We start from the raw sequence: 13494 nt of genomic DNA, 5'->3' as shown, positions 1-13494 counted from the left end.
CAGCAAATTGAGCAATGGTACTCTGAATCCTGTGTGTTACAATGTGTGAAGGATCACGACGACTTGGATGGTTCTCCACTACTATATATGAGCATGGAAAGCAATCCTCTAGCATCCAAGAAATTTGCTTGCTTGTAATCCTACTTCCAATCTGTTGTAATGCAAAAATTCAAAGTTCAGAAACAAGATTCAAAGGGTATGGTTTCAGTTTAAAAGAGACATAAAGCATACAGACATGCCCAAACCAAATTTTATTGCAAAATGTGTATGCCTTGTTTGTTGTCACTAACATTGAATTATTTGAATGTGACGTTGCAAAAACCTAAAAACATATTACTTTCAACCCCAAACAAAAGAAACAAGACCCGAAAGAAATCAAAACTTTCATGGTTCAATTATCATTTAGCTTGGCCCCTATGTAATCTTTTTTCCTTAACTGAAAGTCTAACCCAAATAGTTACAAGTCAGTAGGAAAATAAAATAAAATAAAATAAAAGAAGAAAAAGAACACCAACATTAGTTGGTATAGAGCCATTGAGGCATAACACCAACCTATGTTACATGGACTCATGTGCAGGTACATGTTCAAGTGTTAGACCTTCATAAACTTAAATCTAGGATATTGCAATATGTATCCAAAAGTTGGAGATGAGCATGGGACATGTCATGTACACTATATTTTTTTGCGTTAGACCTTCAAAACCTTAAATCTAGGATATTGTGATATGTATCCAAAAGTTGGATATGAACATGGGACATGTCATGTACACTATATTATTTTGCGTTAGACCTTCAAAACCTTAAATCTAGGATATTGTGATATGTATCCAAAAGTTGGATATGAGCATGAGACATGTCATGTACACTTATGTTTTTTGCGTATTGTATAATATTTTTAGAGAATATATTGTAAATTATGTAGAAATATACTTGAAATTAAATAAGCTTTAGGAAAAATATAAAAATTCTCTCTCATCCCATGTGAGAAGCTAGAAATGATTTATTACTAGCAAATGTGAATTTCTTCATCTTCAAACATTGTAAAAAACAGAGGATTTAAGTGTCTAAATTGAGTTCTGGTGTTGGACACATATCCCACACCCTTACCCTTGCCATGTCTGGTGGACACGGTACTTTGGGGGAAATAGCAGAGTCCATGTAACACAGATACCAACGTTAGTTGGTGTAGAAACATTAGTTGCCTTTTATTCACAATAGCTTTTTGATGCACTCGGAAGTGCTTGGAGATTAACTTAACGGTATAGAAATGACTGCAAAACTGACTTCCAAAAACAAAGTCTCATCTTTCATTTGGTATTCCCAAGGCTTCCCTAGAAAACCTTTTTAATTCTTTCCCAGTTTCAACAAAAATTCTATCATGGCTTGCTATAGGTTTCTCATACATTGAGTTCTTTGCAAAATTTTCTCCGGAAGTAACTTTCTAGTTTCAATGGAAAAAATTGCTTTTGCACTATCATCCCTATATATTGGACTATGTTTTATGGTGTCATTTTCTCTTGCATTTCTTGCTTCAGGCGGCACCCATTCTGGTAGCAATGAGTTCTAATCACCGGTTTACATTTGCCTAAACATTTTTAAGGTCACCCCTTTCTACACATGCTGCCACTTGGGTCTGGCTACAAAGACGTGGAACGCAACACAAGCAGGTCAGCTTTTTCACTTTTGCAACAGTTACGAAGAAAACAAAGAATTTCAACGAATCATTAAACAATTCTTGTTTTACCAAGTTATTGTTTTAATGTTACAAGCACTCTTCCAATAGCGTTAAGTATTGCTGGACACCAAGGTATGAATGCGTGTGCAAATTGTTTGTACAAAAGACTCTCCTTTTGTTTATGGTGTTACATGGTTGCTTCAGAATGGGTGATCAAACTACCCCATAAAATAAAAAAAGAATTTGGAATAGTCTAATAATTTAGCTATGTGCTTCTGCCCTTGGATTTGACATCCCACGCCTAGACACATGACCAAAACCAATAAACGTACTCTAGTCCTTGTGACCAAAACAATTTCGAATGCAATGTAGTCCTTAAATTCAGCATCAAGTACCATTATCACAAAGAAGTAATTATGTTTATCTTTGGTGTCAATAAGTGTTTCTTTGGAATACCAGCACATGCACTTTAATGTAATTAGAGAGAAGAAACGAACCTGAACAATCACATCAGCATATGCCCAACCCCTGACCGAATTTGAGAGTAGAGAATGATCCAGATGATCAATGAATAAAAAGTTTTTCTCAATGTCCAAGTAAGTCAATACTTTCTCAATCGTAAACCTGACAAAATGTCAGCTACTACTGGCCATGAAAGATGCTTAGCCAGGAGAAGAGCTGCCCATATGTCATCATCTCTACGAATTGCACCAATCAGTAGAAGCCCTTGCTTTGCCACTTGAATCACTTCTAGAACATCTGCCACTTGACTGTGAGTACCATTGCATGCATAAGAATACTGCACTTGGAAATACATAGCGAATGGTTGGGCACTTGACATCCAAAAATCTAATCCTTTTAAACAGCTCAACATCCACTGTCGTGGACTGTTATCCAATGGTTCCCTAAAAGGACAGTTGATGTGAACAGGACTATATGATGAACTGGTTGCCCAATAAACAGCAGAATCAAGTGTGGTAAGTACCATCCGCGCAAGAATGCTATCAGTGGATGCAGGAAGACCATAGAAGAACCTCACAAACAGACCAAAATGGTTGACCTATAATAAGAAACAGAAAGATGTGATTTTTGGGAACACAAATAAAATATATGGAGTGAAAAGTATTAGATTATAAACTGAATGTTATCTGGAACAAATAAAAATATTAGATCTTAATTGTACTGTTTTATCCCTTTAATAAATTTGTTTTTGTTGCTGATCAACAAAAGGGTTTTTCTCACTTTAAATCTTGTCTCTTATATGTGTGATTGCTTATTACATTATGAATGAATTTTCTTACTCATCACAAGTTTAATTTTTAAATTGCTTTGAATATTCGTACCATTATCAAATATCAAATGTTCAGAGTTCCTATAATTATTTTATTTTTTAATTTTAATACAACTCACCAAAGACACTTAACCCATTACAATCTAATGTTATTTAGAAAGTTCCTCTTGATATGGTAGAGTATCATATTGCTACAGAAAATTAGGGTAACAGGAAGGAAGTATTAGTATACCTGATTGATTGCTTGGTTTGCTCCAGCCTCATGCAGCCCTGGAGGACGATCTGCAGTGAGTAATAGAAGTGGTACAAAGTCTTGACTCGCCTCCTGTAGACACAAATTTTAAAACATGAAGTGTTTCAACACATTTCAAAATTTTTTGTTACAAATGTCCATTGTTTAGTTTTTTGGACTAAACAGTATTGATTATTTGAATAGCAGGTTCTTATTTCCGATCTGTTTTTCAGATCGTTAATTACACATTTTATACAAATGAAACCTCCGATTAATGAAGAACAAAATAAACAACGAAAGACAATTTAAGAAAAATAAATATTTTATTGAAATTGTTATGGGTTTTGAACCCTCGAATACAAAATACAATTCTCGGGTTTGGAACCCTTTACCTATTCATCGCCATTAGCATAGGCTCTTGAGTTCTCTAGGCTTCTCTTCTTCTTTCTTGTAACGACTTCTTTAGCTCTCAATTTCTTTCTCTCTCTCTGATCTTTTCACTTCTGATTTTCTGATCCCCCGTTTTGTGTGATGGTTCTCATATTTATAGAGGGCCATCAGGTGATAAGAATGCCTCATCTTCAATTTGAATTCCAAATTGAATGATAGCGCCATTTGAATTTTGAATAATAGCGCTATCTGATTAATCGTATATCTGATTAACCGGATTGATCTTTGGGGTTTCATCCCGTGTGATGTCCTTGCTGTAGGCTCTACAGGTGTCATCTTTCGTAGGCTCCACGTGTCATTTGAGTATCTTGAATAACGTTGTTGAGATACAACGTCGTTTTATTTATGTACTTCAACGGATCATATTGATCTTTTTTTAGGGAGTGATTACCTACAACCTTCCTATCATAGGCTCTATACGTGTCATAAATTTAGTTGAAATTTATGTGCCAACACCTCCACAACCTATGCAATATCATTTAGTACATGGTCTGAAATTTTGCTAGTGTGTGGAAGAAGGCTCTGCTGTTAGCATCCGGTTTTACTGGCTATAAGGTCTGTCAAGGATGCCATTCTGAAATTCTGTTCTGGTTTGGTATTGAGCTCTGTTCTGTTTTGGAGCCTTATGGTCTTGGAGCTGGTTTTTTTGCATTGGTTTGTTTGTGTCAGAAGCAGTGGTGGTTGTTGCCAATCTTAGAGGTTCCGTTTTGGTTATCTGTTGATCAAGTAGTGCAGACCCTTGTAAATCATGAGCACTTGTTATCTGCAGCTCTTGGTGCTGTTGTCTTGGTGCTGGTTGGTATGGTAATCTGAGGGCCTTAGTTCTTGGTGCTGGTGTCTTGGTGCTGTTATCTGCAGCTCAGTTTGTTGCCTTTTATTTGTTTACTTTTTGATCAAATAGGTATGTCAGTGCTGCTATTAGTGACCGAAGCAGTGGTGGTGCTGCCAACCCTTGAGGTTCTGATATGGCTACCTCTTGATCAAGTAGTGCAGCCCTTGTCTTGGTGTTGGTTTGGTATGGCAATCTGAGGGTCTTAGTTCTTGGTGCTGCAGCTGTTCAGTTACAATCTGAGGGCCTTAGTGGTTTTGTTTTTAGTTCATTTCTCTTTTCCTGTTGGTTTCTCACCAACTTTTCGGTGGTGCTAGCAGATGATTGGGTATCCTCCTTAGTGCCAACCTAGTTGGGATTGAGGGGGGTATTGTGATGCTTTTTGCACTTCCTTTCTTTATTGATGATTTCCCATATGTAATGTATGTTTTCTCATCAATAAAGATCTTTTTGCTGATCAAAAAAAAAAAAAAAAAAATATCATTTAGTACATATTGCACTGAAGAATCAAAAGCTCAGCAAAATATTTTGCACGCATGGCTATTTAAAAATAAATAATAAAAAATCCTTCGAAGAAGATTGAGATGCAAAGAGAGGGAAGAACAGGTCTTGTTACACACACACACACAAATACAAAGAGAGAGAGAGAGAGAGAGAGAGAGAGAGGGAGGGAGGGAGGGAGAGAACTAAGTTTAGAGTAAAATTTCATTAGCATGAAACAAGTTTCATAGAGGCTGGCAATAAACAAGGTTTAATGATAAGAAAAAGGATTTTTATTTTTATTTTTCTTGGTTTTCAACCCAACTAAATGACAAACAAATGTAAGGATGGAACACAAAAATTATCTGAAAGTAAAGATAGATTTGAAATGTCAACTTGAAGCTAGTTAATAAATCTGTATGTAAATGGCACTCAATAGAACTCACAGCAGGAAGAAGATTTGAAACTGCAGTGCCTGACGATGTTATGACTACTGCTGGTTTGTGAGAACCTCTAGCATAACCAACTGCATGGAATGCTAGTGAGCGTTCATCAAAGCACGAAATACAAGTCGTATGGGGATGAGTAGAAGCAGAAATAGCAAGTGGAGACAATCGCGATCCTGGAGCTACACAGAAATACTAGATGAAGAATAAATCAGAAGCATGTATACCAATAGAGATGGAATGGACTATCAAAACTTAATCTCACCGTCAAACCAAGTCGAGAGCATTCTTCAATTATAAGAGACGCCCACAGAGTATTGATGTTGGGATAATTTCGAAAAGAGAGGCACATTTTGTTGACATGATCCAGCTGACACTAGAAAAGCAACAAAGCCTGAATAATCTTTGACCAAGTTTCTTCCATTATAACATGTTAAACTATAAACATAACATATTAAATAATAGAATGAACTAGAAACCATACAATAATCCATAAATCGCTCCAAATTAGAAGCAATTAAACACGTTTATGAGTTAGGATCTTTTAAGCAAAGTAATCATCTTCTTGAAGGAAAAAGGAAGAAGGAACCGGGGAAATGAATTCCATTTCAACCATTAAAACAGATGACATGCAAAACAGAAGTTTGGCAAGAAACCCGTTAGGATTTACCAACATGACTAGGCAGAATTACTTTATATAGGCTGACATCATGTTTGGCAATGCTGGATCATGTATCCTTTGAGGAATCTTTTGAACCAATTGGATCTGGAAACACAGTCCTGATAAGCAATTCCAGCCTACAAAAACTATAATCTTTGTTGAAAGCATGAGAATAAATATCTTACAAAGCATTCCATGTCATCCTTCACACTACCACTTAGCCTTTCAACTAAGATCCACTAAATCTCATGCACATTGTTTTCGTTCGTCTACAACAGATTCAAACCATTCGAAATGATGTTTACAATTCAAAACTTAATGGGACACCAATATTGTCTAAGTAATTCATCTGAACATCACCTTAACTTCACTTACCTTTGTGATCATTCTTGACCATGATCCTAATATTTCAGACCATAAAAGATTTCTCATGTATGATTACTCTTATTATTCTTTTTAAAAAAATAATAATAATAATAAATACCTTCAGTTAGGGGCAAAAGAAAGCCAAACAGAACAGGATACAAGCCAGGTGAGGTTTTTGTTTGGGCCAAGCAAGAGATTACCATGTTCAGCTAGCCTCATTCAAACATCACAAGTGTATGATTTTGCTGAGATCAAACTTGTCAAAAAGCCTAGGAAAGCCAATTGCTATGCCAAATTGGATGTTACTGTACATATTTAAATGTTTAAATGAAGCTATTGCGAACAAAGACTCTTTTATTAGAGTTGGTGTCAAGACTTCAAATTTTGGAAATAAAATAAAATAACAGAGAAAACTTCTTTGTGCCAACTATATTAGGCTAGCTACACAAAATGTGTGCTGCCTTTCAACTCTGTCGAAATTCTAAGTCATCAATTCATGGTGCGGGTGCGGGAGTGAGAGCATGAGAGCGTTTAAGAATAACCCATCAAAAACACATGAAGTATAGAAATAAATGGTAATCAAGGGATTCAAAACATGGTAAATTAAGGTATGCAGAGAGGTGATTAATGAAATTGCTTATTGGACCATCAGTTGGAGTGAAAACTATTCAAGTAGTGTTCAAATTTGAACATAGGCACAACCTTCTCAAACTTAAAAGAGGGGAGGGGGGAGGGGGAAGTGTCAACGGCAGAGCATTTGTAGAGGCTACTATAATAATATTATACTTCAATCTCACGTGAAATGCTTCAGACAAGGATAACCAAGCATGCCTACAGTCTTAAAAGTTCTTTTTTGAATACATCGTAAGAAAGATTAAGAACTTCTCATAGAAAGGTGCAGTTGTCTTCCACAACATATGAATCAAATTCAGTACTTCTATGATTAAATTGTCATCTCACAAATTTATTCGCAAATTCATTTCTCATGCATGTAATTCACGTATAGAAGCAAAAGCTTGGGTGATGATGAAAACAGTTGTTGATTAGAATAAAATAGAATGTAAAAGTTCCATATAACATTTAGAAATCCCCATGCCAACCATTATGATTTATGCCTTCTAACAGAAAGAGAAATGGAGCAACAAGAAAAGAAATAAGTATTCAGTGTCAAGATGTTTAGAATTATTGGAAGATACATACAACAATTCAGGCCAAACACAAAGCACAATAGATTAAAAAGGACACTCTAGTAGCAACGGACGGTAAAAGATTATGTCTATCTACTCTGTAAACCATAAGCATGTTATCTAAGTGAAGGAACAAAGTCTGCAGTGAACAAGGCCAGAAAGAAATAAGCCATCATCTTACAAACTTGACAAAATCAAACAACCAAATAATATTTGTAAAGACACAACCACCAGTACAGGAAATAAACATGCACAAAGTCAGCCAATTTTTTTTTTTTTTGATTGGCGAAAATTAGTTATTAGTTGTTAGATTAGCACCTATGGAAGTTAGCCTCCCCACCCTTGCAAAGCACCGAGTGCTTGCCACCTAATTCAACTCCCCCTTAGGGAGAGTTGAACCCATGACCTCCCCTTTGGGACTAAGTCCTTAGGAGAGTCATGGTGGCCAACTAGGATAGGCCTAGTTGGTTACAAAGTAAGCCACTTTGACACATTAATTTCTAAGCTCGAAAGAAACAAAATTTTTAAAAAATACCATAGAAATAAATTAGCATTTATGGGGGAAATAAACACAAATGAAGGACAAATCAGAGATGTGAAAGTATGTCCAAGTCTTTGGTAGTAAATTGTGTGTTTAGCAAACATTCCCAATCACAAATGGATGAATAATAAACTGCAGTTAACCATCTTCTACACCAGATAATCGAATTTGAACGCTTTCCTTGTTTAATTGTTCTTGCTACTAGTCATTCTAATTAGAGTGCACTTTGTTGTAAGGGGACTCCATTCCAAGTGAATATGAAAAATATCATAAGATTTACAACTCAGGCAATGTATGTATGGTCTAGTACTAGCTTCTAGTTATATTAGAAAAATATTATAGAAAGTACATACCAATTTACTAATATAATAGTACCATACCATGTTATTGGCAATTGCCAGAGTATGTGAAGCCTGACAGAGAACTGACATGAAGATGAAATCTTTCTGTGAGAAAAGGTCAAGAAAAGAGTCAGCTTCGATTGTTTTTCCATCAAGAGTTCTAACAGAATAAAAACAACATCCAGCCTACGAAAAAAATAATAAGCTTTTTCCCACCCCATCAAAAATAAGAGCTAAATTACTGGAAGGATAAAAAAGTACCAGGTTAAAGGAGATACCAGTTCCATAGTGTCATTCCCAAGATCCTTTCACCTATAGAGAAAGCATACCTGCACAATCATCTCAGTCGACAGTAGAACATTGAAAGAGTTAACATACAAATAATCTAACAAATTTGAATTGTTAGGAGAAAATAACAGCAGAATCTTCAAACATAATTCTTCTAGTTTCAAAGATGCATCCAATTTGAAAGTCACTTCAATGGAGAATTAGAGAGCAATTATACACTGAACCAGAAAAATAGATTATGATATCAATGTAGTAGTAGAAGTAGGGCAACTATCAACATAAAAACACAATGCAGTGTTCAATAACAAAGAAGAAAACACTCAAAGACTACAAGTACTTTAAAAGAATTCCAGATATATAATTTACTCCCCAAATGAAGTACAAAAATTAAGAACCTATACCATGTGGGTGTTTTTATCCTCCATCACATTGAACTTTCTAAGAGCAGAACTGATGCATTTGTTGTGACATTTCTCTGTGGTGGGCCAAAAATGATGACTGGCCTGAAAAGAGAAATTAAAACCCAAAAGAAAAAGTATATAAGGTGACATGAAAATATGAAATTCTCATTTGAAACTCTTGCCAATACGAATCTTAGCATAATTTAACTAATACTAGACATTGTTGGATCATCATTGTTGGCAGGTCAAAAATAAAGCAATTTTATTTATCAAAAAAATAAATAAACAAAGCAGTTTTAAGTGAATCTCAAAGTATTTCTACTCTTCTACGAATAATTCAGTTCTAGATAAAAATTGTCTGTGGAACATTGGTCCAGTCTTAATATAGAGATTCCGGTTTAGACCCAACCCTTTTTATATTTTGGACTCGGGCTTCGTGGTTTCGTATTATTGTTCATGTCTTATTTCTCTCATTTCTCATTGAGTTTGAGTATTGGAGTGTCTTGGGTGTGTTTGGAACAAGTTGCCTGCTAGTTGGCTCAAACTGTTGTTGTCCAGAATTTGACTTCTTGCGCTCGAGCGAGCTTTGTAAGCTCCCAGTACTTTTGCACGCCTGCAGAGATACTGAGGAGGTAGTGTTCTTCACTCGAGCGAGACTTCTTGCGCTTGAGTGACTGCTTTCTGTCTATAAAACTTTTAGGAATGTGTATTATGCGCTTGAGCGAAACAACTTATTTATCTCTGGTCTCTCGAGCGACAACTCCTGCGCTCGAGCGAGCTGCGCGTATATCAGTTCGCAACAGCACATTTTTACATCACTTTTTCATATCTTTTTCTCTCAAAACCCTAGATTGACCCTCTCTCTCTCTCTAAGACCCAACTTCTCTGTACAAATACACCTAGATCTAAGGATCTCTCTACCCTACTCTCTTTGATAAAAAGGTTGAACACTTCAAGGGCTCTCATTTGATCAGAATAAAGCTTGGTTTCAGTGCCTTTGAAGTTCCTCCATTTCTTCCTTAGTCTTCTAAGCTTGAGGCAGGGACTTTCTACACTCTTCTATGGTTCTTAACTTAGTTATTTGTTGATGTGTAAGAAATGTTGGAATTTGGGATGATTTTGAACAAACCTAAGTTTTGGTTTGAAATCAAAAGAGGGGTTTTCAAATGTATGCGGTAAAAATGGCTATGGGAGTAGATGTGAGGTTGTGTTGGAGTAAATTTGTTGATTTTGATACTTGGGAAAATTTTGGAAGAAAATGGAGTTTTGTCCTAAAATGTCTTAAATAGTTATTTTGTATAAATAAATGAAATTGGTATTGGGAATGTGAAATTGGATGGGTGTTTATATAAATGGTGAAGTTGAATAAGTATTACCTCTCACCTATGAAAATTTTGATAATTTATCTGTCATGGAGATTGTATATCTGTTTAGAAATATCTGTTTTGGGACTATCAGTAGATGATAGCTATGATTGTTGTAGAAATTGCATGAGGATTAGGTGAATTGAAACTAATTTCTTATCCGTTGTCATTGAATATGGCTATGTCTTTAATACATTGTAAATGTATGATGTTTGGGAGAAGAAAGGAGATGTACTCCATGTTTGGGAGGAAAAAGGGGATGAATTCCATTAAATTAAATTGGCATGTGTGTCCAGGGTGAAAGTTCCGAAAACCGCGCGTATACATGGGTGTTGATTCCCGTGGACGAAATTTTCGTAAAATGACAAATATAAGTGTCTTTATAATGGCTGTGTTGGTTAGAGACCCACTAAGTTGTACCCTCATCTTGGTTGTCGGAATGAAATGGAAATGACTCATGAATTGAGATAAAACGGATTGAGATATAAAACTTGGCGTAATGTGATTTTGTAAAAAAGTAGTAAATAATTTGATCATGGGCATTGTGTATGCATGTTATACTTATATCTTTATTAAGATTCATATATTGTGTTAGATTATCTCTACTAAGCTTTGGCTCACTCTACTTGGGAAAATCATTTTCAGGTGCTGGTAATATGCCTCCACCAAGGGCTTAGCTTAGGAGCACTGTGGAGCTGAAGGCTCAATTTTATTTATTTTGTATTAAAATTTTGTACAAGCCTGGGGCTTTATTTGTATTGAACTTACGACTCACTTTTGATGTACCAAAGCCTTGACTTGGAAAGATGTAAGCCTTTAAGGCATATGATTACCTGTTTAGCTTTCATTACATCATTGTGGTTTGGTAACACATGTTGTAGATTCAGGGTGTCCTATTTATGAATGTATATCGCATGTGTCACCCCTTTTGTACAATCGAATCTCATGTAACAGAAGGATACTTTACTCTGATTTATACTGTTATTTACGTATCGTTTGGATGGTTTATTATATTTATTTCGGGGCGTTACACTTAACTTTTGTACTAGTTGAATCTAAAATAAAGAAGGGAAAGGATAACTGAGAGATTAGAACCTTGGAATACCTAGTAGAGAGCTAACTCGTAACAGCCTCCTCAAATGTACAAAGGGAAGAGTCATCCCATACCAATATTGCAGCTAAATTAGATATACCTTCAAATTCATCTAACTCAATCTGTTGAAAAGTATTCTCATTTCAATATACATGTGCAGAGCAGCTCTCCACTGAGGAACAAAAAACACAAACACACAATCCAACAGAGTCTAAATCCCAATTCTTTGCTAAAGTGAAAAAGACATACCAAAACACAGATGCAAACTAGTTTCAATGGATAATAATAGGCATGGAATGGAAGAGAAGAAATGCAAGCACAAGATAGTAACAAGAATAAATGTGGAAAAGAATGTAAGGTTACCTCAGGTATAAAAAAAGGTAGAATGAGCCTCTTGTGTGCTTCATGGAAGATGACTCTATCAAAATCAACATCTATAAAACCATAAGCCCTTACAAGTGTTGAATCTACTGAGAGATGTCTGTAAAAAAACCAAATAGGGATCCATCAACTCATTAGCACAAAAGTTGAAATACCTACTGATAATAAAACATCCATCTTAAGTCTCGTTTGTCAAGTGGTGATTTTAGCCAAAAAGTCAAAAGTCACTAAAAAAACCAAAAGGCCAATAACCTATACTAAAAAGTTAAAGATTCCCTTTTTCTATCTACTTTTTGCACATTTTTTGTAAACAACCAAAAAGTCATCTCAAACATACTAGTTTTTTTTACATCATATTTTAGTCAAAAAGCTAAAAAATTACTTAAAAAGTCTGTTCTCAAACAAGGCCTTAGTTAGGGATAAGAAAACATACATCTCACATGCAACCCCACATTTGTGGTGATTAGACTTCCAGATGTGTCCATAATATCATCAACAGTGCACCTTTTTAGAAAAGATCATCCAAAATTGCTGCTTATAGCATGCATGGGTGACAAATCATGCACTTGTTCAGAAGGGCCATGGCTCCGAATTCTAAGTCTTGTGAAAAAAACTTTGTTGAGAGCATTACTTTTGACCATTATTGAACCATACCAAGCATGAAAAATGTAAGTCCATGTTGTTTAAATGCATATTATTCACTAGAAAGTGCTAAATATGGGCACATCACTAAATGCACACAACGTATATGTACCCATGCATGCACATCTACATAAGATCAGCCCAAGAGCTCATCTCACCTTAGTGATCAAGAAATGAGGTGAACAAATGAAAGAAACTGTACATTCGAAACTGCTATGGGCAGTCTCCATTTACATGTGGGATGCCTAAGCCTACCTCACGTCGTTAAAATAAACTTCCCTTCTGATTTGCCCCTTCTATATAGACCAGCGTTGAGGTCCCTTACCAACAGTAGCAGAGCTGCAAGTTGTGAACCCTGTCGTAGCACTCCGGCTGCCTGTGATTACTGTATATCTCAACCCATCTCCAACTAAAGTGATCTCATTCATGTTGCTGCTTATCTCAATATTCTCCCTATTGAAAAATTCCACGCTGTTGAAACCCGTGACAAGAGAGTTAACTCATCCAGCTGATTGTATTTTGGTTCCTCACTGAAACCATCACAGAGAGAGACCACCACACAGTCTAGGCACCATTCACAGTGGAGTGGAAGCCTGCAATTGGGTTTTGCTCGGTGGCTGGGCCACATACCCCTGTTTGCATCACAGAGAGAGGAACAACACAGAAGTGCCCTTTACCTGTTCGACAAAATGCCCCAGTGAAACCTTGTCACTGTGCTGTCATAAGATGATTAAGGAGAAAGAGAAAGAGAAAGAGAAAGAGAAGGACAATGAGAGGGACAGAGAGGGTAGTAAGCTATCATTGAAGAAGGGCAAACTAGCCAAGA

General features: G+C 36.0%; 2 protein-coding genes across 6 annotated transcripts in view; both read right to left on the bottom strand.

Moving 5' to 3' along the window:
- The window catches only part of LOC114282620 (protein PHYLLO, chloroplastic-like), a 330809-nt gene that overhangs the window by 310969 nt on the left and 6346 nt on the right, over positions 1-13494 (bottom strand). For 2 of the 4 annotated variants that reach the window (XM_082892728.1, XM_082892730.1), the window contains 4 exons: positions 12009-12126; positions 11658-11817; positions 9189-9290; positions 8778-8828 (listed from right to left, as the gene is read on the bottom strand). In XM_082892728.1, coding sequence (XP_082748854.1) covers positions 8778-8786 — 9 coding nt within the window. In that variant the 5' untranslated portion in view covers positions 8787-8828; positions 9189-9290; positions 11658-11817; positions 12009-12126. Of the gene's footprint in view, positions 1-8760; positions 8829-9188; positions 9291-11657; positions 11818-12008; positions 12127-13494 lie in introns of those variants that run through there. The other 2 variants (XM_082892729.1, XM_082892731.1) reach the window with 2 other exon arrangements.
- LOC145801407 (protein PHYLLO, chloroplastic-like) lies at positions 16-8596 on the bottom strand. 2 transcript variants are annotated; one of them, XM_082892740.1, is made up of 5 exons: positions 8539-8596; positions 5404-5598; positions 3199-3291; positions 2173-2735; positions 16-151 (listed from the first exon to the last, which is right to left on the bottom strand). In XM_082892740.1, exons 1-4 carry the CDS (start codon positions 8587-8589, stop codon positions 2277-2279), a joined length of 798 nt encoding a protein of 265 aa, XP_082748866.1. In that variant the 5' UTR covers positions 8590-8596; the 3' UTR covers positions 16-151; positions 2173-2276. The 2 variants fall into 2 exon arrangements, with proteins under 2 accessions (XP_082748866.1, XP_082748867.1); XM_082892741.1 differs by lacking the exon at positions 8539-8596 and adding an exon at positions 5669-7877 and having other exon boundaries at positions 5404-5585.

The sequence above is a fragment of the Camellia sinensis genome, chromosome 10 (genome assembly GCF_055761805.1).
Source record: "Camellia sinensis isolate YWXY chromosome 10, ASM5576180v1, whole genome shotgun sequence".
In the NCBI taxonomy this organism is placed as follows: Eukaryota; Viridiplantae; Streptophyta; class Magnoliopsida; order Ericales; family Theaceae; genus Camellia; species Camellia sinensis.
Note: the sequence above shows the minus strand (reverse complement) of the source record. Positions and strands in the feature narration are given on the sequence as shown.